This window comes from Procambarus clarkii, chromosome 69 (assembly GCF_040958095.1).
Source record: "Procambarus clarkii isolate CNS0578487 chromosome 69, FALCON_Pclarkii_2.0, whole genome shotgun sequence".
NCBI lineage: Eukaryota > Metazoa > Arthropoda > Malacostraca > Decapoda > Cambaridae > Procambarus > Procambarus clarkii.
In genome coordinates this window covers 21,086,169-21,113,318 of record NC_091218.1, presented here as the reverse complement: position 1 = coordinate 21,113,318, position 27,150 = coordinate 21,086,169, and the positions used below count along the sequence as shown (strand labels likewise).

Sequence of the window (27,150 nt, the reverse complement as noted above, 5' to 3'; positions counted from 1 at the left end):
ACTACAGCTTAGTCTTAAAACCCTTTAAAGTTAATATCAACCCTTTTGACTTTGCGTGAACCTCCTTGATTGCAATGACTGAACCTCCTTGAGTCTGCCGACCAAACCTCGAGGGTACATAACTAAATACCCTGAGTAAATTAACCCCTTGAGTCGTCTACGTTGTTCACAGCCACACCTGACCTGAATAATGCAGTGACCAGGGGCTAGATTCACGAAGCAGTTACGCAATCACTTACGAACCTGTACATCTTTTCTCAATCTTTGGCGGCTTTGTTTATAGCGGCGGCTTTGTTTATTAAACAGTTAATGAGCTCCGAAGCACCAGGAGGCTGTTTATAACAATAACAACACTTGATTGGCAAGTTTTCATGCTTGTAAACTGTTTAATAAATGTAATCAAAGCCGTCAAAGATTGAGAAAAGATGTACAGGTTCGTAAGTACTTGCGTAACTGCTTCATGAATCAGGGTCCCGGCTTGGTGTAGTCTGATCCCACAGGAAACTAAAGGCTCTCACCAGCTAGATAATATATTAGTAAATTAAGAGTAGTTTCATATTTTATGTGAGACATTTGCTGACCCCTTGTTTATGTGTTATGGAACGTCTGCTGACCCCTTGTTTGTGTTATGGAACGTCTGCTGACCCCTTGTTTGTGTTATGGAACGTCTGCTGACCCCTTGTTTGTGTTATGGAACGTCTGCTGACCCCTTGTTTATGTGTTAAGGAACGTCTGCTGACCCCTTGTTTGTGTTATGGAACGTCTGCTGACCCCTTGTTTATGTGTTATGGAACGTCTGCTGACCCCTTGTTTATGTGTTATGGAACGTCTGCTGACTCCTTGTTTACGTGTTAAGGAACGTCTGCTGACCCCATGTTTATGTGTTATGGAACGTCTGCTGACTCCTTGTTTACGTGTTAAGGAACGTCTGCTGACCTCTTGTTTATGTGTTATGGAACGTCTGCTGACCCCTTGTTTATGTGTTATGGAACGTCTGCTGACCCCTTGTTTATGTGTTATGGAACGTCTGCTGACTCCTTGTTTACGTGTTAAGGAACGTCTGCTGACCCCTTGTTTATGTGTTAAGGAACGTCTGCTGACCCCTTGTTTATGTGTTATGGAACGTCTGCTGACTCCTTGTTTACGTGTTAAGGAACGTCTGCTGACCCCTTGTTTACGTGTTAAGGAACGTCTGCTGACCCCTTGTTTACGTGTTAAGGAACGTCTGCTGACCCCTTGTTTACGTGTTAAGGAACGTCTGCTGACCCCTTGTTTACGTGTTAAGAAACGTCTGCTGACCCCTTGTTTACGTGTTAAGAAACGTCTGCTGACCCCTTGTTTACGTGTTAAGAAACGTCTGCTGACCCCTTGTTTACGCGTTAAGGAACGTCTGCTGACCCCTTGTTTATGTGTTATGGAACGTCTGCTGACCCCTTGTTTATGTGTTATGGAACGTCTGCTGACCCCTTGTTTACGTGTTAAGAAACGTCTGCTGACCCCTTGTTTACGTGTTAAGAAACGTCTGCTGACCCCTTGTTTACACGTTAAGGAACGTCTGCTGACCCCTTGTTTACGTGTTAAGAAACGTCTGCTGACCCCTTGTTTACGTGTTAAGAAACGTCTGCTGACCCCTTGTTTACGCGTTAAGAAACGTCTGCTGACCCCTTGTTTACGCGTTAAGGAACGTCTGCTGACCCCTTGTTTACGTGTTAAGAAACGTCTGCTGACGCCTTGTTTACGTGTTAAGAAACGTCTGCTGACCCCTTGTTTACGCGTTAAGAAACGTCTGCTGACCCCTTGTTTACGCGTTAAGGAACGTCTGCTGACCCCTTGTTTATGGAACGTCTGCTGACCCCTTGTTTACGCGTTAAGGAACGTCTGCTGACCCCTTGTTTATGTGTTATGGAACGTCTGCTGACCCCTTGTTTATGTGTTAAGGAATGTCTGCTGACCCCTTGTTTACGTGTTAAGGAACGTCTGCTGACCCCTTGTTTACGTGTTAAGGAACGTCTGCTGACTCCTTGTTTACGTGTTAAGGAATGTCTGCTGACCCCTTGTTTACGTGTTAAGGAACGTCTGCTGACCCCTTGTTTACGTGTTAAGGAACGTCTGCTGACCCCTTGTTTACGTGTTAAGAAACGTCTGCTGACCCCTTGTTTACGTGTTAAGAAACGTCTGCTGACCCCTTGTTTACGTGTTAAGAAACGTCTGCTGACCCCTTGTTTACGCGTTAAGGAACGTCTGCTGACCCCTTGTTTATGTGTTATGGAACGTCTGCTGACCCCTTGTTTATGTGTTATGGAACGTCTGCTGACCCCTTGTTTACGTGTTAAGAAACGTCTGCTGACCCCTTGTTTACGTGTTAAGAAACGTCTGCTGACCCCTTGTTTACACGTTAAGGAACGTCTGCTGACCCCTTGTTTACGTGTTAAGAAACGTCTGCTGACCCCTTGTTTACGTGTTAAGAAACGTCTGCTGACCCCTTGTTTACGCGTTAAGAAACGTCTGCTGACCCCTTGTTTACGCGTTAAGGAACGTCTGCTGACCCCTTGTTTACGTGTTAAGAAACGTCTGCTGACGCCTTGTTTACGTGTTAAGAAACGTCTGCTGACCCCTTGTTTACGCGTTAAGAAACGTCTGCTGACCCCTTGTTTACGCGTTAAGGAACGTCTGCTGACCCCTTGTTTATGGAACGTCTGCTGACCCCTTGTTTACGCGTTAAGGAACGTCTGCTGACCCCTTGTTTATGTGTTATGGAACGTCTGCTGACCCCTTGTTTATGTGTTAAGGAATGTCTGCTGACCCCTTGTTTACGTGTTAAGGAACGTCTGCTGACCCCTTGTTTACGTGTTAAGGAACGTCTGCTGACTCCTTGTTTACGTGTTAAGGAATGTCTGCTGACCCCTTGTTTACGTGTTAAGGAACGTCTGCTGACCCCTTGTTTACGTGTTAAGGAACGTCTGCTGACTCCTTGTTTACGTGTTAAGGAATGTCTGCTGACCCCTTGTTTACGTGTTAAGGAACGTCTGCTGACTCCTTGTTTACGTGTTAAGGAATGTCTGCTGACCCCTTGTTTACGTGTTAAGGAACGTCTGCTGACTCCTTGTTTACGTGTTAAGGAATGTCTGCTGACCCCTTGTTTACGTGTTAAGGAACGTCTGCTGACCCCTTGTTTATGTGTTATGGAACGTCTGCTGACCCCTTGTTTATGTGTTAAGGAATGTCTGCTGACCCCTTGTTTACGTGTTAAGGAACGTCTGCTGACTCCTTGTTTACGTGTTAAGGAACGTCTGCTGACTCCTTGTTTACGTGTTAAGGAATGTCTGCTGACCCCTTGTTTACGTGTTAAGGAACGTCTGCTGACCCCTTGTTTACGTGTTGAGGAACGTCTGCTGACCCCTTGTTTACGTGTTAAGGAACGTCTGCTGACTTCTTGTTTACATGTTAAGGAATGTCTGCTGACCCCATGTTTTCATGTCATGGGACGTCTGCTGACCCCTTGTTTACGTGTTAAGGAACGTCTGCTGACTCCTTGTTTACATGTTTAAGGAATGTCTGCTGACTCCTTGTGAACCTCTCGGTGAATTCGGTAAAGTTGCGGGTTGGTCGGCTTTTGTACCATCGTGGCCGAGTCGGTTAGGTCAGGTCACTCCATTACCTCATGTCCAACCACTTGGGCTGGACGGTAGAGCGACGGTCTTGTTTCATGCAGGTCGGCGTTCAATTCCCGACCATCCAAGGGGTTGGACACCATTCCTCCACCCCCCCCCCACGTCTTTTTCCAAATCCTTTCAAAGTGCTATATATTCGTAATGTCTTGGCGCTTTCTCCTGATAATTCAATCCCTCCATTACCTTATCCGAATTTACATGAAATTTTAAACTTGTCAAACTTTGTCTCTAATGAAATGTTTGGCAACGCATTAAATGTAATTTTTTTTGTCAAAGTGAAACTATGAACTTGACCAACCCTAACCTAACCTACCCATCCTAAGTCAGTAATTAATTTTCAGAATGTAATATATAAATATCGTAAGGAAAGACCCACTAAGAAAAATATTTGAAAATACCGACAATTGTTCTGCATGTTAAGAAAATCAGACCTTGCTAATTTGGCCAAGTAATGGGGTCCTCCTGGCGTATTGAGTACGACATATGCTTACATTAGTGCTTCATCTAAAGCCTAATATTGAATTTTTATTTCCCTTCATTAATTTATTATACAATACAATACAATTTTATTTAGGTAAGGTACATACATACAATAAATATTTACAAGGATTGTTTAACTTATAGGTATAGCTAGTACATACAATGCCTAAAGCCACTATTACGCAAAGCGTTTCGGGCATAATTATTATTCGTGTATTTGCGTATAATGTTTCTAAAGTTTCGTTTCCCTTGAGGGTATCTGTACTGTGATCTACCGTCTTACTTCGCCTGGAGCCACATGTGAGCTGTTGTTATTATAGATTAAGCTACTCGGAACAAGTTCCAAGTAGCACGGGCTACGGTGAGCCCGTAGTGGACTTACCTGGCACAGGAGCGGTGCTGCACACACACATGTGAGCACATGTTTGGTGTTTTATCTTGGTAGCGAGTGAGGAGAAACTAAAGATGGAATGAGGTCCCACGACTATCCGCTGGGTATCTGCAACCCATCCACTACGCCTCAGGGCTATACCTCTATGTCCATACTAAAAACCTTCTCTCGGCTACAGTATGCAATTTATTAATTTAACAAACTTTGAGAGAAAATAACAGTCTTGAAAGTGGAAATTTTGAAAGGGGAAAAAAAAACTAAAACCTAACCTAGCGTTGCACATTTATAATTAGGTTAGATTAGACCAGAGTTTGATTTTATTTTCGTTTTCTATGTTGTTCGTGTTCAAATTCCCGTTTTTTTATTTTATGTAGGTTCATTTGGGGGGACTTTGTTCCAGAACTGACATTTCAGTATGTTTATATAGTTAGTATTGATGTATGGATGGAATACAATAATATCTGGTCATAATGATAACGCTAATTCATATATTCAGTATATGACAGAACTCTGAGTCGCCTGTTTTGGCAGCCGAGTGTTCGGACCATTCCACAACTACACCGTATAAGCTAAAATCGTCCGAGCTGGGCAACAAACAGGGACACACACTACTATTGAAGGTTGCACTTCACAATATACTGTTCATTAACTGTCTTTGGCCCGTTGTATATGTCTGGGAGGCCACACCTACACGCTCGCTTCTCCTGATAGAATAGTTTTTACTGTGTAGAAAGTTATTAATTTTAAATTGGATAATTATAAACATGATGATAGCTGTGTGTTGTATGTTGCCCTTGCGTGACTCACTAGCACCTTACACTGCAGAAGGTGGCTGGCCGCGACCTTTGAGTAGATGTTGCCAGTGTGGCCAACCTTAGCCTAGTGTTACAGTGCCTCATACAGACTCTCTCAAAGATGAGAGCAGCTTTCAACTTTGGCCAGATATTCTAGGATGGAAAGGAATCTTCCTCTAGAATCCCTTCTAGCATTGCCCAACTTAGTTCATCTATCCCTCCCTCCCTCCTTTCTCAGCAGGGAAGATTCTCCCTGCCAAAGCAACCTCTAACGCCAACCCATTGGCCTTCCGCAGACTTAATATTCTTATGTTCACTTCTTTCTCACTTGCCATCTTATTCTCACTCTATTCACCTTTACTTATCTATTTTCTTACTCGCTCCGTCCTTATTCTCTCCTGGTCTTGCAGAAGGTTCGCTGTACGACAACAATAATTACCACGAAGAGTGCCTACGCTGCAATTCCTGCGGCCTCAACCTGACGGGACCTAACCAGACCCGCGCCCGACGCTACAAGAACCAGTTCCTCTGCGATCTCCACTTCGCTGACGTTGCCCTCATGGAGACGTCCGACTTCCTGCAGCAACTGCGCTCCTTCAAGCCCCAGAGTCTGGGGTGTGCGGTCGCTAGAAGAAAATCCTCCACTACGCTTATCTTTCCTCTCCCGCCCCAAGCTTGTGCAGGTGAGGTCTTTGGGGTACTGATGAGTGTCCCGAGTGATGTATCTAATGAATGGCTCGTTTGTCTCGCTCATTACTAAACAAATTCAGCACTTTAGATGCATTGAAAATGAGTTCATAGAATATATGTAACAGGTGAATAACACAGTGTACGGTGAATGCCTGCGGGTATTGATGAATTTCTGGGGGTATGTGGGAATACCAATAAGTATAGAAGACTTCAGTGGGTCTAGATGCGTGTCAAGGGATATAAGTGGGTATGGGATAGTCGATAGATATACTCAGGGACGTGGTGATGGGATGAATTTCGGGCGCAGGTATGGCAAGTCATGCCCCCCCCAACCCATGTGAATCGGAGTTTTACTTTAAAGATGTTAATCTTCCCTGACTCCTCTTCCTGCGTCTCCCAGATGAGTTCTGCCCAGGCTATCCGCACAGCCTCATCCCCACGCCTGGCTACTGGATCGAGTGCGCCGGCCAGACCGTCCCCGACGACACCATCTGGGACGAGTCGGAGCCGGAGTTGGAGGACGGCTCCCCTCAGAGCGACCACCCGGAGAAAGCCGATCAGAACATCCAGGTGAGTGTTGTATAGTCCAGGGGCTCGCCAGGTCAACTCGGCGAGTCCTTGTTGACCTGGTGAGGGTTGAGCTTCGGCTCTTGTCTGATTGCCCTGGTACTTATAGCTGGTAGTGAATCTTTGTCTTACTGGAGATATAACTTGGTCGTATTCCTGGATCTGATAGCAGAGTTTGGTTATTGTTCTGGTAGTGTTTGCCTATAATCCTGGTACTTTTAGATGAATTGTCTCATAGTCCTAGCACTTGCATAAGAAATTGGACTTTAATATAATACTGGTAGCTGAACTTAGATGAAGATAGGCTGCAAGGATAATTTGGTCAAAGGTCCCAGAACTGACAGTGGAGTGGGTAGTAGCTTGCTTCTGACCCCAACCCTGGTAGAACTTGCTTCTGACCCCAACCCTGGTAGTAGAACTTGCTTCTGACCCCAACCCTGGTAGTAGAACTTGCTTCTGACCCCAACCCTGGTAGTAGAACTTGCTTCTGACCCCAACCCTGGTAGTAGAACTTGCTTCTGACCCCAACCCTGGTAGTAGAACTTGCTTCTGACCCCAACCCTGGTAGTAGAACTTGCTTCTGACCCCAACCCTGGTAGTAGAACTTGCTTCTGACCCCAACCCTGGTAGTAGAACTTGCTTCTGACCCCAACCCTGGTAGTGGAACTTGCTTCTGACCCCAACCCTGGTAGTGGAACTTGCTTCTGACCCCAACCCTGGTAGTGGAACTTGCTTCTGACCCCAACCCTGGTAGTGGAACTTGCTTCTGACCCCAACCCTGGTAGTGGAACTTGCTTCTGACCCCAACCCTGGCAGTGGAACTTGCTTCTGACCCCAACCCTGGCAGTGGAACTTGCTTCTGACCCCAACCCTGGCAGTGGAACTTGCTTCTGACCCCAACCCTGGCAGTGGAACTTGCTTCTGACCCCAACCCTGGCAGTGGAACTTGCTTCTGACCCCAACCCTGGCAGTGGAACTTGCTTCTGACCCCAACCCTGGCAGTGGAACTTGCTTCTGACCCCAACCCTGGCAGTGGAACTTGCTTCTGACCCCAACCCTGGCAGTGGAACTTGCTTCTGACCCCAACCCTGGCAGTGGAACTTGCTTCTGACCCCAACCCTGGCAGTGGAACTTGCTTCTGACCCCAACCCTGGCAGTGGAACTTGCTTCTGACCCCAACCCTGGCAGTGGAACTTGCTTCTGACCCCAACCCTGGCAGTGGAACTTGCTTCTGACCCCAACCCTGGCAGTGGAACTTGCTTCTGACCCCAACCCTGGCAGTGGAACTTGCTTCTGACCCCAACCCTGGCAGTGGAACTTGCTTCTGACCCCAACCCTGGCAGTGGAACTTGCTTCTGACCCCAACCCTGGCAGTGGAACTTGCTTCTGACCCCAACCCTGGCAGTGGAACTTGCTTCTGACCCCAACCCTGGCAGTGGAACTTGCTTCTGACCCCAACCCTGGCAGTGGAACTTGCTTCTGACCCCAACCCTGGCAGTGGAACTTGCTTCTGACCCCAACCCTGGCAGTGGAACCTGGTCACAGGTCAATACGAGTAGTAAAGCGTGTTCATAGGCCTATGACTTTCACCTGGTACCACGTCTCATAACCCCCAACACCACCACAAACCCCTGCCCCCCCTCCCCCCCACCCACCAGGTGTGCACACACCAGTGAACACCTGCTCTCTGCTGCAGGTGTGTCCAGGCGGCCAGGTGCCTCTCATCAACGAGCCGTCACGCCAGAAGACCTGCATCCAGGAGCAGTGGGAGAGGAATGGCCAGTTCGACCTCACCAGCATCGACCAAGAGACCTACGAGAAGTACTTCTACGGCTCTGAGCACTGGAACTACTTTACCCAGGATGAGGACCTCGGACCCGTCATCCTCTCCCTCAAGCAGGAGACCTCCAATGGCAGAGACCAGTTCAGGTAGGGTACCATGGTGAGGTACCATGGGAGACACCAGTTATGGTGGTGTACCATGGCAGGGGACCAGTTATGGTAGTGTATCATGGCAGCGGACCAGTTATGGTGGGTGTACCATGGCAGGGGACCAGTTATGGTAGTGTACCATGGTGAGGGTACCATGGCAGGGGACCAGTTATGGTGGGTGTACCATGGCAGGGGACCAGTTATGGTAGTGTACCATGGTGAGGGTACCATGGCAGGGGACCAGTTATGGTGGGGGTACCATGGTGAGGGTACCATGGCAGGGGACCAGTTATGGTGGGGGTACCATGGCAGGGGACCAGTTATGGTAGTGTACCATGGGAGAGACCAGTTATGGTAGTGTACCATGGGAGAGACCAGTTATGGTAGTGTACCATGGCAGGGGACCAGTTATGGTGGGGGTACCATGGGGGACAGCTCAGGGAGGGTACCAAAGTATGATCACCAAGTATCATACTTTCATAGGCTGTAACATGAGAGGTGACCAGGTACCATAGTTTCAGATATTGTACCATAGGGGGTCACTAGGTACTATACATCTATCAGCTACACCAAGGAGGGGGAGGGAGGGAGGGGGCACCATAACTTTATTCAGTGTACCATGCAAGGTCTTTATGCACCATAACCTTTAGAAACTGTACCGTGGGGTGCTCCATAGGTCTATAACTACAGGTGGTACAGTATGGATACACAGTGGGTTAGGAGGCTTAGGATACATTTCAGGTCTACCCCACACAGCCTCCCTCGCAGGATGAAATTTTATGCACTCATAAAAAAATCTATATATACAGGATATATTTTCTTGTTTGATCTCTGCTATGAGCTTGCTGTGAGGTGATCTCCTGCAGGATCATGGTGCGAGGGATATCCTACACGGTGCATGGGCTGGTCCCCGCCTCCTGCGTCTTCGCTGACAGATATAACCGGGAGGAGGTGGTCAGGTCCTTCGGGCGGGAGATCAACCTCAACCCGCCCCTTGTTCTCGGTCAGCTGCCGGACATCCCTGAGGAGCTGCTCAAGCTGGACCAGGTGAGTGTGGTGATGGGTGAAGGATAGGGCATGGGTGAAGGATAGGGCAGCGGTGTCCCCTCTGGCAGGTTACCGCTCTCCACCACACAGTCACCCAGACGTGTCCCCTCCGGCAGGTGTTCATCAAGAGCGAGCTGAAGGTGGGAGTGGTCTATGTCAGGGAGGAGCAGTACACGGAGGAAGAGATCCTTGACAACAACGACTCCTCCATGCTCTTCGAGGAGTTCCTCCAAATACTCGGAGACAAAGTCCGGTTGAAAGGTGAGGAAGGGAGGTGCAAATGAGACACAGGTAACGAAGTGAATGTAAAGCTGAGTGTGTAAATATGAGTGTGAATTAGAGGTGAGGAAGATAGTGTTTATAGTCTACATTTTGTTGATATCACCATCTTTCTGATGTCTACCTCGTAGTCTTGGCCATTGGTAGTCTACCATGGCCAAAGACTAAGACTATCTACCACTGTAATAGAATAATGTCATGTTTTTTCCGCACTTAGGATTTCTTCCACCAATATTCTCTTGTTCTAGTTTATTAAAAAAAATCCTTATACATTTTATTAATTTCTTCAATCAAAATATTGTATGTGGTGATCATGGTACCCATTTCCCTTCAATGTTAGTTTTGGCATATTTAATGCCGCCAGCCTTTGGTGAAAGGTCTCATTATTTACTTGTGGAATGTCTCTGGCCCCTGTTCTATTTTGGTCATGTTTGTTGATGCATGAACACCACACCAGTACTGTATATTCTAGCGTGTCTCTTTCTCACGTGTGTGCGCATGTGGGTGTGAGTGTGTGGGGGGGGGTGCATGTGTGGGTGTGTGTACTGTGTGGGTGTGTGTACTGTGTGTGTGTGTGTACTGTGTGTGTGTGTGTACTGTGTGTGTGTGTGTACTGTGTGTGTGTGTGTACTGTGTGTGTGTGTGTACTGTGTGTGTGTGTGTACTGTGTGTGTGTGTGTGTACTGTGTGTGTGTGTGTACTGTGTGTGTGTGTGTACTGTGTGTGTGTGTGTACTGTGTGTGTGTGTGTACTGTGTGTGTGTGTACTGTGTGTGTGTGTGTGTGTGTGTGTGTGTGTGTGTGTGTGTGTGTGTGTGTGTGTGTGGGGGTACTGTGTGTGTGTGTGTACTGTGTGTGTGTACTGTGTGTGTGTGTGGGTACTCACCTAGTTGTCACCTAGTTGTGTTTGCGGGGGTTGAGCTCTGGCTCTTTGGTCCCGCCTCTCAACCATCAATCAACTGGTGTACAGATTCCTGAGCCTACTGGGCTCTGTCATATCTACATTTGAAACTGTGTATGGAGCCAGCCTCCACCACCTCACTTCCTAGTGCATTCCTTTTACTAACTACTCTGACACTGAAAAAGTTCTTTCTAATGTCTCTGTGGCTCATTTGGGTGCTCAGCTTCCACCTGTGTCCCCTTGTTCGCGTCCCTCCAGTGTTGAATAGTTCATCCTTGTTTACCCGGTCGATTCCCCTGAGGATTTTGTAGGTTGTGATCATGTCCCCCTTACTCTTCTGTCTTCCAGTGTCGTAAGGTGCATTTTCCTCAGCCTTTCCTCATAACTCATGCCTCTTAGTTCTGGGACTAGTCTAGTAGCATACCTTTGGACTTTTTCCAGCTTTGTCTTGTGCTTGACAAGATAAGGGCTCCATGCTGGGGCCGCATACTCCAGGATTGGTCTTGCATGTGTGGTGTACAAGATTCTGAATGATTCCTTACACAGGTTCCTGAATGCCGTTCTGATGTTAGCCAGCCTCGCATATGCCGCTGACGTTATTCTTTTTATGTGGGCTTCAGGAGACAGGTTTGGTGTGATATCAACTCCTAGATCTTTCTCTCTGTCTGTTTCATTAAGTACTTCATTTCGTGTGTGTGTGTGTGTGTGTGTGTGTGTAACTGTACCTAGTGACCCCCACCCATCCTGGCCTCTGGACAGGGTTCGACAAGTACAAGGGCGGCCTGGACACCGTGCACGACCTGACGGGACTCTACAGCGTCTACGCCCACTGGAGGAACATAGAGATCATGTTCCACGTGTCCACTCTCCTGCCCTACGAGAAACACGATCCCCAAAAGGTAAGGTGCATTTCAGGTCGAAAATAGAGGATTTCTGAGGTACAAAAATTTATGTATATATTTATACTGAGAAACATGGTTATATCAGCCCCTCAACTGCCAGCCTTGGCAAAGAGGTTATGCAAGTTGTGTACAGTTTACTCGAGGCAAGGATGGGGGAATCTGCAATTTTAGGCTCGTCGTTGCTCCCAAAACAAATCACTAACACCGCTTCCACCCTTCCTCGACCCCTGATTACTACAGCTTCAGCGGAAACGGCATATTGGGAATGACATCGTGTGTGTGGTGTTCCTGGAGGCAGACAACACCCCGTTCTCCCCTGCCTGCATCAAGTCCCACTTCCTCCACACTTTCATTGTTGTCCGCACCAGCCCTAGGATCAAGTTCAAGCCAACACGTTATGAGGTTAGTGCCTTTCTCTCTGCTCCACATGAACCAAAGGTAGATTACCAACCTCTCCTGACTGTAGCACAATGGGCTACATCTTCGGCTGACAACTGAGGGAACCTGGTTCAATGCCCGGCCAATACAGAATGACTGGACATGTTTCAGTTCATTTGAATCCTCTGCTCGCCTAACAGTAAAATGGGTGCCCAGGAGTTAGGTAACTGTTGTGGGTTGCATCCTGTGACAGGTTAGTACTTGGTCTAAAGCGACCTCGATAAGCCCAAGTATAGATTTTCTGTCCCAGAAAACTGGAATTATTACTAAACCTTCCCCCCTCCCCATGTACATGCAGGTGCTGTATCTCGTGGTGGTGTCCACAGGTGGCGGTGGTGTCCCGTGATGAGGTGGGCGCCTACAAGCCATACCTGTGGGAGCAGAGCTGCTTCGAGAAGGGCCCCATGTTCCGAGAGTGGCTCCTCACCAAGATTGTCAACGGGGAAAGAGCCTCCTACTCCGCCCCAAAGTTCGCGCGCATGCAGGACCGCACCCGCTCCCAGATGCTGGAGGACCTGGTCAACAACCTCCAGAACCACGCCGAGACCGGCCAGATTCCTAAGCCTTACAGGTGTGTCACTGGTCTCTGGTTGATGACCTTACAGGTGTGTCACTAGTGTGGCTGCAGACCTTACAGGTGTCACTTGCGTGTGGCTGCAGACCTTACAGGTGTGTGGTTGTAGATCTTACAGGTGTGTCACTAGTGTGTGTGTGTGGTGGTAAAGCATGCATGACCACGGACCACAGAGGGAGGTGAGAGGCAGTGTGCAGCGTGAGAGAGAGAGGAAGAGTGCTGGGGAGTCACACTCCTGGCCTCCACACTGTGCCATGAAGGCCACTCTCGCAAACACCTTCCACACTGACTTTCACTTCTAATATTCCAAGTTTGGTCTGCCACTCCCTGGCTTTCTATTGATTTCATTCGTTTTCTATTTCTGTTTTAACTCCTAAGGTCATATTAGAATACAATTACGTAGATTTTATCATCTTTCTGTATAATATAAAACCCTGCACAATGTGACGTATCTGAGAGAAAATTATGAGTGCCACTGGATCGAACATGCGTCCGTCTGAATGTCTTGGTACTGTCATGGTCTTTATTTTTTGATTGTGTGAGTCCATGAATGAGTGAGGTGGCCAGCCATGGCCCCTTCCCCCTGCAGGCATTAATGTGTCTCCCTGATGGTCGACAGACGCGGCTCCTGGCGACCTATTGGTCACATGCGTCCCTCGTCGCCACTGCTGGACTCGGTTCGCGACCTGTTCGAGGGCCACGACCAGCTGGCCAAAGACTTCACCCGTGCCTTCCATAACAGCGAAAACCAGTTCAACAATATGCTCTACGACGTCACCTTCCTGGTCGGTGCCGGCAAGGAGAAGTGTAAACTCTATGGCGTTAGGGCCATTCTTGGCGTCCGCAGCAGGTGAGGTCCATGAACAGTTTACCTGGCTTGTTGAGATGGTTCACGGTTTACCTAGGCAGTTTGTATGATTCCGGGTTTATCTGGGTAGTTGAGGTGGTTCAGAGTTTAATTGGGCAGTTGAGATTTATCCAGAGGCTTTGTCTAAGACGTACAATATCCTAGCTCAGCTTAATTGTCAGGCAAGATATTTCCAGGGTTTAATTATTCATAAAAGATGCTTTCATGGTCTTGACTATTTTAGTTACTTCCAGTACACAAGTGGTCGGTGAGGAGTCTTGAGGAGACTGCTTCTCTTCCTGAAGTATATGGGGTAGTCTAGATCAGTCCTAGCTATCACAGAACAAAGAGAATTTGCTATTGTTAACAACTTAAATTTGCATTCTCTCTCTGTCTGTCTCTGTCTCTGTCTGTCTGTCCCTGACCACTGCCTGACCAGGGCTTCCCTGCAGGGTGTTCCAGGAGATGCTCTACGGATTCAGCACTGGCTTTGGGTCACCGCAGGTCTCAGTGGCCGACATCCTGGCCCGGGCCGTCCCGACGCTCCACTCTCCCTCGCACAAGCCCAAGAGCTCAAACTTCCTCCAGGTGAGTGTCCTAGGGGCTCTAAATGAGCACTCTACTCTTCCTCGCACACGCCCAAGAGCTCAAACTTCCTCCAGGTGAGTGTCCTAGGAGCTCTATACGAGTGCTCTACTCTCCCCCTCTCACCATTATGACAAGCTTTTTTTGTCATTTAACCCATGGAGATGTTAGCATATTTTCTCACCAAGATTTTATCTGCAAGCAATTGAATGTGCAGGTGACACATTCCTGTTCCATTGACCTTCTTAGCGTGTCTCATCACCCCAAGGTACTCTTGACTTTGTACTCTTGCTGGCTGGGACCCCTCTACTAGACAGCCTTGCTCACTAACATATAGTGACCTTCAAAGCCCTACTCTTGGGTGAACTAACCGAAAATGATCTTGCCCAGTGCCCAGAGCAAACCATCCTTTGTACCCTAGTGTATAACGAGCTAACTAGCCCCATCCTATGACCTGAGGATGGAGCTAGGGTTTATATGGTTCAGGGTTCAACCCATGCTTTCAATCCTGGGGTGAAAGTACTACATCTACCTAATGCCCCAAGATTACCTTCTCTGCCCAAACCGTAAATGGCCTAGCTAGTGCCACCCAATTTCCATAGGTGAACTATCTGTTCCCAAATCCATAATGACCTTATATAGTGTCTAATGCCCCAAAGTTAACCATGGATGTGCCCGAATCAGTTATGGTTCCTCGTTGCTGGGGACACGAAACCTGTTAGGTTTATTATATTGTCCCCATAGCTAAGAACTTGTTCAGGGTGCAACCCACAACAGTAGACTAACTTTAAACTACGGTTTTGAAGTAATTGGAGGCATTAGGTGCAATAAAATGTGCTCAAACATCTTCCCTGCCTGGGAATCAAACCCAGGGGTCAATCGGTTGTGATCAGATTGCACCAACTATTATACAGTCCAATGCCTGTAATGACCTCACAAGCCTCCCATCCAGTAAGCCAATGTGACCTTTTCTCGTGCCCAACAGGTGCCAGACATCGAGACCCCACGACCCAAGAGCGTACCCAACTCGCCCATCGTCATGCGTGCCTTCTCCCGGCTCGGGACGCTCACCTCCGGCTGGGGCAGATCCTCCAAGAAGCACGACCGCCTCTCTGTCGAGGACAAGAAGAAGTGGGCTTCATCGCAGGACTGTTCTGGTGAGTCTTGACTCCTCTGCTGGCTCACCGGGGCCCACCGGGGCCCACCCGTCACACATCCACTTGATGGATGCTTGTTTAAGCGTTCACCTCTCATTACACAGTTATAGACCACTCGTGTACGTTGCGGACTTCCTATAGGACATAAGGACATAGAGACCTTACAGACAAATCATAAACCACTCATACTAACCATTCATAGACCCCAAGCTGACTATTTTTAGACCACACAATGACCAATCGTGACTTAACAGACAACTAATAAACGACACTAAGGTTTAGAAAGTCGAGTATCTGGTTATAAATTGCAAACAGGACACTTTCTAAAGGCTGTTATTGAGATTTACAAAGTTTTCATCCTTGAAGTTATCTTAGTTATCTTCGAGATCATCGCAAACATCATCTCGCAGACCACCTAATACCACCATATGCCACTCAGTAAATCATTCAGATGACAATTGTAGTTCTTTACTAGATTGCTTTAAAAAATTGATTGTAATTTTGTCCATGGTACTGAAGGTGTTAGTGTTCAAGCCCGGAACTGTTAATGACCAAGAGTAGAGTGGCTGTTTAATCATGGATCAGTAGGACGAGGCGGAGCGAAGTCGTGGGTATCTTAATTTGTATGGATTAAGAATGTCTGAAAGCAAGTTGCTAAATTATAAACTATTGAGATATTTGTAGTGTAGTCATGATGGGTGAAGATGTATGTCTGTAATGCATGACTGGTCCCAGCGGTCTACTTGAGTTTCCAGAGTCCTAGTGTGTTTGTTGCCAGGAGTCCAGTGTTTGTTGCCAGGAGTCCAGTGTTTGTTGCCAGGAGTCCAGTGTTTGTTGCCAGGAGTCCAGTGTTTGTTGCCAGGAGTCCAGTGTTTGTTGCCAGGAGTCCAGTGTTTGTTGCCAGGAGTCCAGTGTTTGTTGCCAGGAGTCCAGTGTTTGTTGCCAGGAGTCCAGTGTTTGTTGCCAGGAGTCCAGTGTTTGTTGCCAGGAGTCCAGTGTTTGTTGCCAGGAGTCCAGTGTTTGTTGCCAGGAGTCCAGTGTTTGTTGCCAGGAGTCCAGTGTTTGTTGCCAGGAGTCCAGTGTTTGTTGCCAGGAGTCCAGTGTTTGTTGCCAGGAGTCCAGTGTTTGTTGCCAGGAGTCCAGTGTTTGTTGCCAGGAGTCCAGTGTTTGTTGCCAGGAGTCCAGTGTTTGTTGCCAGGAGTCCAGTGTTTCAGGTGTCATAATGGTTTGTGCTTAGATACCATCAGTGTGTCTGTACACATGTGCCATAAGTGCATATACTATAAGTGTGTATGAATGTTATGTGTATACACAAGGTCCATAGCTGTGTACACAAGTGCAGTGTGTGTGTGCACACAAGTGCCATGAATGGTATACAGGTCTCAAGTGTCTATGCAAGTGTCACAAGTGTATACACAGGTGCTAAAAGTGTGTCTGTACAAGTGCCATAATTGTGTATGCAGGTACCATAAGTATATACATCTGCCATAATGTTATGAGTTTGTCTACTGGTTGTTGTTGATAGGTAATTTTCCAACAATGTGTAAAAGAGCAATATTATGATCATTAGTGGTCCGTAATCCTTGCAATACATCTCCTGAGACATTAATATTTTTGATCAACAGCTTGATGATAATATTCACATGACACGTAACACGACTGTAACATGTCAACAGCTAGGCAAGTTGTCACATTACTGTTGGTGTCAGCCACGTCACTTGGTGGATGGTTAGGTTGCCAATATTGATAACCCTCTGTACTTCTGGCCTGTAACCCTCTGTACTTCTGACATCACAGGCCCAGGTACCAGCCTGTTCCCAAGGGCATGGTGCCCTGATAGCCAAGACTAAAACGTTGGCGTGAACCTCGTGTGCATGTTTTAGACTAATAAACAGCAGAACTTCTCTCGTCATTTATCTCTAGCCCTATTAGTACATCCTGCAAGAAAATTGCATAACGAATAAGTAATACTGGTGGCAGAGATGGGATACTAACCCACCGCTGCCACCAGTATTGCCCATCTTGTTATCGTCTTTCTTGTAGGACATATCAGTAGAGCTGTAGATAAATGAGGAGAATAGTTATGTTGTTTATTATTCCAGAATACACATGCAAAGTCTGCTCCCTAGTGTTGACTACTGTCGACTACCATGGCAACCTGGCTTTACACCCAACCACTACTTAGGCCTGTGATGTCAAAAGTGCAGAGGCCTATCAGTGAAGGGAACTTAGCCATCTAATAAATTCACAGGTGACAATAAGTGTATATGCAGGGCCATAAATGTGTATTCAGGGATTGTAAGTGTGTGTGTGTGTGTGTGTGTGTGTGTGTGTGTGTGTGTGTAATTACCTAAGTGTAATTACCTAAGTGTAGTTACAGGATGAGAGCTACGCTCGTGGTGTCCCGTCTTCCCAGCACTCTTTGTCATATAACGCTTTGAAACTACTGACGGTCTTGGCCTCCACCACCTTCTCACTTAACTTATTCCAACCGTCTACCACTCTATTTGCGAAGGTGAATTTTCTTATATTTCTTCGGCATCTGTGTTTAGCTAGTTTAAATCTATGGCCTCTTGTTCTTGAAGTTCCAGGTCTCAGGAAGTCTTCCCTGTCGATTTTATCAATTCCTGTTACTATTTTGTACGTAGTGATCATATCACCTCTTTTTCTTCTGTCTTCTAGTTTTGGCATATTTAATGCTTCTAACCTCTCCTCGTAGCTCTTGCCCTTCAGTTCTGGGAGCCACTTAGTAGCATGTCTTTGCACCTTTTCCAGTTTGTTGATGTGCTTCTTAAGATATGGGCACCACACAACAGCTGCATATTCTAGCTTTGGCCTAACAAAAGTCATGAACAACTTCTTTAGTATATCGCCATCCATGTATTTAAATGCAATTCTGAAGTTAGAAAGCATTGCATAGGCTCCTTGCACAATATTCTTAATGTGGTCCTCAGGTGATAGTTTTCTATCTAGAACCACTCCTAGATCTCTTTCTTTATCAGAATTCTTTAAAGATTTCTCACATAATATATAGGTTGTGTGGGGTCTATGTTCTCCTATTCCACATTCCATAACATGACATTTATTAACATTAAATTCCATTTGCCAAGTGGTGCTCCATATACTTATTTTGTCCAGGTCTTCTTGAAGGGCATGACAATCATCTAAATTTCTTATCCTTCCTATTATCTTAGCATCATCAGCAAACATGTTCATATAATTCTGTATACCAACTGGTAGATCATTTATGTACACAATAAACATCACTGGTGCAAGAACTGAACCCTGTGGTACTCCACTTGTGACATTTCTCCATTCCGATACATTGCCTCTGATTACTGCCCTCATTTTTCTATCAGTCAGAAAATTTTTCATCCATGATAGAAGCTTACCTGTCACCCCTCCAATATTTTCCAGTTTCCAGAACAACCTCTTATGTGGAACTCTGTCGAAAGCCTTTTTTAGGTCCAGATAGATGCAGTCAACCCAGCCATCTCTTTCCTGTAATATCTCTGTGGCCCGATCATAGAAACTGAGTAAATTCGATACACAGGATCTTCCTGATCGAAAACCATACTGTCTGTCTGATATTATATCATTTCTCTCCAGGTGTTCTACCCATTTAGTTTTGATTAGCTTTTCCAATACTTTCACTATTACACTTGTCAATGATACAGGTCTATAATTGAGGGGGTCTTCCCTGCTGCCACTTTTGTAGATTGGAACTATGTTAGCCTGTTTCCACACGTCTGCTACGATTCCTGTACACAGGGATGCCTGAAAGATCAGGTGAAGTGGAATGCTGAGCTCAGATGCACATTCTCTCAGAACCCATGGTGAAACGCCATCTGGGCCAGCTGCTTTGTTCCTCCCGAGCTCCTTTAGCATATTTTCCACTTCATCTCTAGACACCTCTATCCGCTCTATGTTGTTCTCTGGAATTCTTATTGTGTCTGGTTCTCTGAAGATTTCATTTTGTACAAACACACTTTGGAACTTTTCATTTAATGTTTCACACATTTCCTTTTCATTTTCCGTGAATCTGTTTCCCATTTCCAACCTCTGGATATTATCCTTTACCTGCAATTTGTTGTTTATGAATTTGTAGAATAGGCCCGGTTCTGTTTTACATTTATCTGCTATCCCTTTTTCAAAATTTCTTTCTGCCTCTCTCCTTACTGCTGTATAATTGTTTCTCGCATCTTTGTATCGCTGGTATGTTTGGGGGTTTGGCCTCTTCCTATACTGATTCCATTTTTGTGTCTTTTGGTCTCTTGCCCTCTCACAATTTCTGTCGAACCAATCCTGTTTTCTGGTCCTGCATCTCTGTTTTGGTATAAATTTTTTTGTGCCTTTATCATATATTTCACAAAACTTGCCATACATCTCATTCACTTCCTTGCCTAGCATCAAGTCTGTCCAATTATACTCACTAAAAAAATTTCTAAGGTCACCATAATGTCCTCTCCTGAAGTCTGGTTTTTCAACTGCTTCAACCTCCTTATTTTCTTCCAGCTTATAACGCATTGCATACTTTATTCCCAAAAAGACATGGTCACTTTTACCCAAGGGAGGAAGGTACTGAATGTCAAATATCTCTTCCTCCTTCCTGGTAAATATCAAATCTAGCATGGAGGGAACGTCCCCTTCCCTCATCCTCGTAGCTTGTTTAACATGTTGATACAAGAATGTTTCCAGGATGAGGTCTACAAATTTACAGGTCCAAAAATCTTCTGTTTTAGCTTCATATGCTTCCCAGTCTATGGATTTCAAGTTGAAGTCACCGACTATCAACAGTCGTGATCTATCGTTATCCGCTCTCGCTATAATCTCTCTCATTATTGTTATAAGACCTTCACGTTTACTATCTAGCTCCTCCTTTGACCATGTGCTGCTTGGCGGTGGACTATATGCATTTATCATCATTAGTTTATCATCCTCATAGCAGATCTCTAGTGCTATTATGTCAACTTCTTGTGGATTGGCAGTCATTATTTCCTTCACCTTTAGGTGTTCTTTTACCAGCACAGCAACGCCACCGCCTTTCCTAATTTTTCTGTCCCGTCTCCAAATTGAGTAGCCCCTTGGGAATATGACCTCATTTAAAATTACATCTTCAAGTTTTGTCTCCGTGAGTGCAACAATGTCTGGTGTCTGCAGCTGTATTACATCACTTAACTCCAGTATCTTCGATCTCACTCCATCTATGTTGGTGTATGCAATCTTCAGGAACTTGTTCCCCCTCTCCTTATTCTTCACTCCCCCTCTCTCTATTGATTTTGTTGGTTTGCCTTTATGTACCACTTTACTGGTTTGCCTACCCCTATCACTTTGTAGAAAAAAGAATTTATTTCTTCTTCATTCCTGCTCTCATTTAAATGTTTTGCCTCGGCGAGGTTCAGTTTCAGCTTCTCTCTATCTTCTTTTGAAAGATCTCGTCTTAACGACCACCCTTTCCCATCCTCATCCCTTTGCAATTTTCTAGCATTCCTTAGTACTTCTTCCATCTGTTTGGCACCGTTTAGGGTGATCCTCAAAGGTCGATCTTTCCCTTTTACGTACCTGCCTATTCTCCTGTAGTCGCACACATTCTCTCTGTTTGTAAGACCTTCCACGAGGCCAACAATTTTATCTACTACTTTAGCTTCTTCTACAGCTCTTTCTGACCTAGATGTTATCGCCTTTTCTTTGCAGCCAAAAATGATCAGGGACTTACTCCGATCAACTGTGTTTTGCACCAACTTCGGGTTAGATGCCAATTCTTTCCTCACTTCTAGCCTAATGTTTGTTTTATCTTGGTTGCTGCAGTGTTTGACTTCCTTTACTGCTTCTTCTATTTTTTCCTTCTCCTTGGCCACTTGTGCATAAGTGAGTTGCATATCTTTCTTGCACTGTTCTATTCCCTGTGTAACTTCCTCCATCTGTGCTGACAAAAGCTGTTTCTCCTGTTGAATTTCCTTGCCTAACCTATTGTAGTCATTTATGTTTAAATTTACTTTAACTTCTTCCAAAGCTATTTTTAAGAGTTTATTTTCTTCTTCCATGGCTTTGCAATTTGTTTCCAATTGATTCTTATCCTTGCGCAAGTCTTTCACTAAACCCTCAAGACATAAAACTTTGCTATTCAAATGGTCATTACTTTCTTTCAATTTACTAATTATTTCTACATGAGAGTTCACTATAGTATCTAAATTTACCAACTTGTTATGTAGACTACTAATATCAATGCTTTCTTCATTGAATCCCTCAAAATCAAGCTCTGTTTTGTTTTTCCCCTTGCCAGTGGCCATCTTGAATGTTCTTCTCTGCACTGTAAACACTAGGGCAACTTTTTCTCATCCGATTCTTCACTTCCCTTAGCACTTTCCTGTTATCTCACCTATTTTTCAAGAGCACTATACCTTTATGTTCTGTGGGACACCACTCACTACCATCAACCTGTACTACAATACTTAGGATTGTTGAAATATGCTGGAGCTCCTCTGCTGCAAGTGTTGACCCTAGGGGTGCCACCCCTAGGTGGCACCCCTAGGTGTGTGTGTGTGCTAGGTGTGTGTGTGTGTGTTAGGTGTGTGTGTGTGTGCGTGTGTGTGTGTGCGTGTGTGTGTGTGTGTGCAGATAATATAAAATTCTGTGCACAGTTGCCACAGCTATGTGCATGTAGTATGTGTGATGACCCTTTGGCTGCCATGAAAATCAGTTAGAATGTATTGACAAAGTTAACAATTTAACAGCAGACGTTAAACTTGGTTGTATCGTACCCTTGTGCAGTATATCCACTGTGTTGCACTGGAGATGTGAAGCAAATTGAGAGTAAGAGAGACAGACATATACGTAGATGGGTTAACATAGACAGGTGGACAGACCAACACGAGGAAAGCACACACAGATTGAAAACGAGAGAAATAGGAATGGGAGTAAGCATGTGTTGGGTGGTTCTCCTAGCAGGGAAGGAGGGCAAGGAGCGGCAGGGGGACAAGAATGCCCTGGCGGTGCCTCGTCTGAGCGTGTGTGCGGACGGCGGCAAGGTGGACCGCGCTCGCCTCTGCCAGGCGGAGGTACGTGTGATGGTGGCCCAGACCAGCGAGCGACGCCAGACCCAAGTACGGTAAACCCCACACTCGTGCACGCCCACAACCCCCACAGCACGTGTGTACGCCCTCACGTCCACCACTAGACCGCTGCGGATAGGCACTCACATCTGCACATATTACACAGCCTCATGTTGTGCACAAACGTGTGCTCGCGTGCACACACACATTCTCACACACATTCTCACACACATTCACACACACACACACACACACATACATATATGCGCCTCATATCAGCTCTCTGCAGACATGGTATACCTGGCATAATATGTATACGTGCACTCTTAAGACACGAACACTCCCACATGCATCTTCATGTACACAGACATCCCCCATATACACATGCACCCCAATGTATGGATGCCCCCTTGTACATGGGCACCAAATGTACAGGGAAACCCACAGCAAGCACTAACACTGCCAGGTAGTGGAATACCACCTGCAGTGTCCACCATTGCATTACTGTGGATGGGCATTACTTTCACTCCACAGTCATCTCTTACGTACCTTCCCCATCCTATCTTCCTATCATCATCCCATCCATCATTTTTTCCATCACCATCCCCCCCGTACACCCCATGTTCTTTCCTAAGTGTGAGTTGCAATGTGATAGAGATGAACTGTCCTTGAATAATTGGCACTTATTTAGTTTTCCCTTTTGAAATATCTTGCAATAAGGTAAATTTTGGTTAAACACCAGCTTGTCCTCGTAAACAATGGCCAAATGCTAGTTAATCGATCAGCATTCAACGTGATGCTAAATCCTTGGCCACCCGTGTATGATACTCCTGGGTTACCCCATGTATGATACCCCCTGGTTACCTGTGTCCGATACCCCCTGGTTACCTGTGTCCGATACCCCCTGGTTACCTGTGTACGATACCCCCTGGTTACCTGTGTACGATACCCCCTGGTTACCTGTGTCCGATACCCCCTGGTTCCCTGTGTACGATACCCCCTGGTTCCCTGTGTACGATACCCCCTGGTTACCCGTGTACGATACCCGCTGGTTACCCGTGAACGATACCCCCTGGTTACCCGTGTACGATACCCCCTGGTTACCCGTGTACGATACCCCCCGGTTACCCGTGTACGATACCCCCCTGTTACCCGTGTACGATACCCCTTGGTTACCCCGCCTACGATACCCCTTGGTTACCCCGCCTACGATATCCCTTGGTTACCCCGCCTACAGTACCCCTTGGTTACCCCGCCTACAGTACCCCTTGGTTACCCTGCCTACAGTACCCCTTGGTTACCCTGCCTACAGTACCCCTTGGTTACCCTGCCTACAGTACCCCTTGGTTACCCCGCCTACAGTACCCCTTGGTTACCCCGCCTACGATACCCCCTTGGTTACCCCGCCTACAATACCCCTTGGTTACCCCCGCCTACGATACCCCTTGGTTACCCCCACCTAAGATACCCCTTGGTTACCCCCACCTAAGATACCCCTTGGTTACCCCCACCTACGATACCCCCTGGTTACCCCGCCTACGATACCCCCTTGGTTACCCCGCCTACGATACCCCCTTGGTTACCCCGCCTACGATACCCCTTGGTTACCCCCACCTACTATACCCCTTGGTTACCCCCACCTACGATACCCCCTGGTTACCCCGCCTACGATACCCCCTGGTTACCTGTGTATTAAACCATAGCCCAACTGCGGGTAACCATCCAATCCTCTGTGATGTCAGTGCATAGTTATTCATTATTACCTCATAACCATATTCATAGCATATTTCATGGCTCCTCAACTCAAATACACTTACAAGTAATGCAAGCACCATCAGTTAATCCCTATTACACGCCACTGCACGTCCAGCAACTATTGACACGTTAACGCCTCATTCAGCACCATCAATGACCCAAATAAAACAGAACATGAATACTAACATGCACTATATTAATGGGTAACTATAAGGAACTTTCACAACAACTGTACAGTACAACATACAGGAACCAGCCAGATTCTATGCTACTTTTAATTACAAAAAATTCAGTATCTTCTTAAATCAAACCCTGAGTTATTAGGAATATTTTAGGATTTCTCACGTAAAAAATAATTAAAAAAAAATTATGAAACATCGAACAGCAGTAAACACCACCAATTTCTTATTTGTAACTTGGGTCAGGTGAGACTAACTGGTCAGTTTTGTACTGAATATTTGGGAGCTTTAAATATTCATGTCTCTTCTTAATTTGTATTGATTTATTTACTAAACAATAAATATACTCGTAAATAATTAAAAGTTAACTTTTCTTTTTCTTATTTTTATTTAAATAGAAACCGACTTGAGTGTTTTTTTGTTAACCGAGAGAAAAAGGGTCTTTGTTTTCTTTCGCTTTATTTCTGTTGTCTTCAGGATTAACATTCCTATTGAAATTCAATAAACTAATAGCTGTTATGCTACCCCCTCTCTCTCTTTCCATCACTTTTTTTTTTTTCCCCTCTACATCTCTTTTCTCTCTTTTTTCCTCTCTCACTACCATTCATTGTACCTTTTCTCTCTCATTTATAAAGCACTAAGTTGCTGGATAATTTTTCATGTTAATGCAATAAATAATATGATTTTAGCATGGTAGAATGAGGATAATACTGTATGGCAACCCATAGCTTTGTCATAAATATACTCTGGTACAAGATGGGGCTGCCACACTCTGCCTACACTAAACATGTCTTTCTAGCTTCTAATTAGCCCCTAGTGCATTCACTTCCCTTGGGGACTAAATTTTCCTATTACACTGCTATGTCACATAACTCCTCTGCAAGGGTTGGATTCTTTTTGTATAATGGCCCTCAATGCCCTCTTGTGGGCGAGTATTTGTTGTTAACATGTGTTACTTGGAGGCTGCTGTGTCTCGGAGCTGTGGTGTAAGATAGGGATTTGGATCCCCCATTGTTGTGGAACACCAAGCCTTATGTTTTTGCAGCCCCCTTTGGCCAGCGACTGATCTTCCCCAGGATGCAACCCATAACAGTTGCTTAACTCCCATGTACCTATTTACTGCTAGGTGAACAAGAGCATCAGGTGAAAGAAAACGTACCCATCTGGTTCTGTCCTGCCTGGGGATTGAACCCGGGTCCCTAGGTGTGAACTGAAGGTATATCACTGTGCCATAGAACCCATTAAGACGTACCTATTTCAGATTTTGCTGTATCTTCATGGAACTTTGTACAAATATCCAGCTATCCTTCTGTTTTGGTAGTACATACTTATACGAAGGATGAGGGCTATAGTACATATACCGACGTACAACACACTTAGAAAGTAAAAATCGGTACTATTGAATTTGGACAAACCGGAAAATGATCTGCTTATGTTGCAAAGACAAACTAAACTAACCTAAACTTGCCTTCCCTTCCTAGGCCTAAAACACACTACATATATTTTATTTCACGTCCTGCGTCATTTGCATTCATACCGTCTTGTAGCTCTGGTCTTTGGACTAGGGTCTTTCCTAATTCTTAATTTAAAAGGCAACAACTCATCGCTTCTTATCGTTTTGTAAGTACCAGTAATTTCATCTGAGCTTCCTACTCAACTGAAGTTGCCATGAGTACAATATTCTTGGGAACTATGTATGCAATGGCATTATCCCTTGTTCTTTCGTGCGCCCAACATCTTGGTGATGTGAAGGCTTCCTAGTGTCCACACTATCGTGAAGTGACCTTTCACAGATAAGACTGTCCTTTATTCTCTTGTGCTCCCAACATCTGCGTACTATAATATAAAGTTCAGGATTTAGGATAAAAACCCACACTTGTGAAGAATAATTGATTGAAGATTAAGCCACCCAAGAGGTGGCATGGGCATGAATAGTCCATAACCAATCGGATGTAATAAAAATCGGATGAGAAAAAGTTGCCCTAGTGTTTACAGTGCAGAGAAGAACATTCAAGATGGCCACTGGCAAGGGGAAAAACAAAACAGAGCTTGATTTTGAGGGATTCAATGAAGAAAGCATTGATATTAGTAGTCTACATAACAAGTTGGTAAATTTAGATACTATAGTGAACTCTCATGTAGAAATAATTAGTAAATTGAAAGAAAGTAATGACCATTTGAATAGCAAAGTTTTATGTCTTGAGGGTTTAGTGAAAGACTTGCGCAAGGATAAGAATCAATTGGAAACAAATTGCAAAGCCATGGAAGAAGAAAATAAACTCTTAAAAATAGCTTTGGAAGAAGTTAAAGTAAATTTAAACATAAATGACTACAATAGGTTAGGCAAGGAAATTCAACAGGAGAAACAGCTTTTGTCAGCACAGATGGAGGAAGTTACACAGGGAATAGAACAGTGCAAGAAAGATATGCAACTCACTTATGCACAAGTGGCCAAGGAGAAGGAAAAAATAGAAGAAGCAGTAAAGGAAGTCAAACACTGCAGCAACCAAGATAAAACAAACATTAGGCTAGAAGTGAGGAAAGAATTGGCATCTAACCCGAAGTTGGTGCAAAACACAGTTGATCGGAGTAAGTCCCTGATCATTTTTGGCTGCAAAGAAAAGGCGATAACATCTAGGTCAGAAAGAGCTGTAGAAGAAGCTAAAGTAGTAGATAAAATTGTTGGCCTCGTGGAAGGTCTTACAAACAGAGAGAATGTGTGCGACTACAGGAGAATAGGCAGGTACGTAAAAGGGAAAGATCGACCTTTGAGGATCACCCTAAACGGTGCCAAACAGATGGAAGAAGTACTAAGGAATGCTAGAAAATTGCAAAGGGATGAGGATGGGAAAGGGTGGTCGTTAAGACGAGATCTTTCAAAAGAAGATAGAGAGAAGCTGAAACTGAACC

At 45.4% G+C, this 27,150-nt stretch overlaps 1 protein-coding gene across 5 annotated transcripts in view; it reads left to right on the top strand.

The window, feature by feature from the left end:
- rsh (radish) overlaps positions 1-27,150 on the top strand; it is a 122,389-nt gene that overhangs the window by 72,526 nt on the left and 22,713 nt on the right. For 2 of the 5 annotated variants that reach the window (XM_069311192.1, XM_069311191.1), the window contains 12 exons: positions 5,747-6,019; positions 6,427-6,596; positions 8,290-8,522; positions 9,392-9,572; positions 9,689-9,833; positions 11,511-11,650; positions 11,894-12,055; positions 12,418-12,662; positions 13,285-13,515; positions 13,965-14,100; positions 15,083-15,254; positions 22,200-22,357. In XM_069311192.1, the coding sequence (XP_069167293.1) occupies positions 5,747-6,019; positions 6,427-6,596; positions 8,290-8,522; positions 9,392-9,572; positions 9,689-9,833; positions 11,511-11,650; positions 11,894-12,055; positions 12,418-12,662; positions 13,285-13,515; positions 13,965-14,100; positions 15,083-15,254; positions 22,200-22,357 (2,246 nt within the window). The remainder of the gene's footprint in view (positions 1-5,746; positions 6,020-6,426; positions 6,597-8,289; positions 8,523-9,391; positions 9,573-9,688; positions 9,834-11,510; positions 11,651-11,893; positions 12,056-12,417; positions 12,663-13,284; positions 13,516-13,964; positions 14,101-15,082; positions 15,255-22,199; positions 22,358-27,150) is intronic. The other 3 variants (XM_069311195.1, XM_069311193.1, XM_069311194.1) reach the window with 3 other exon arrangements.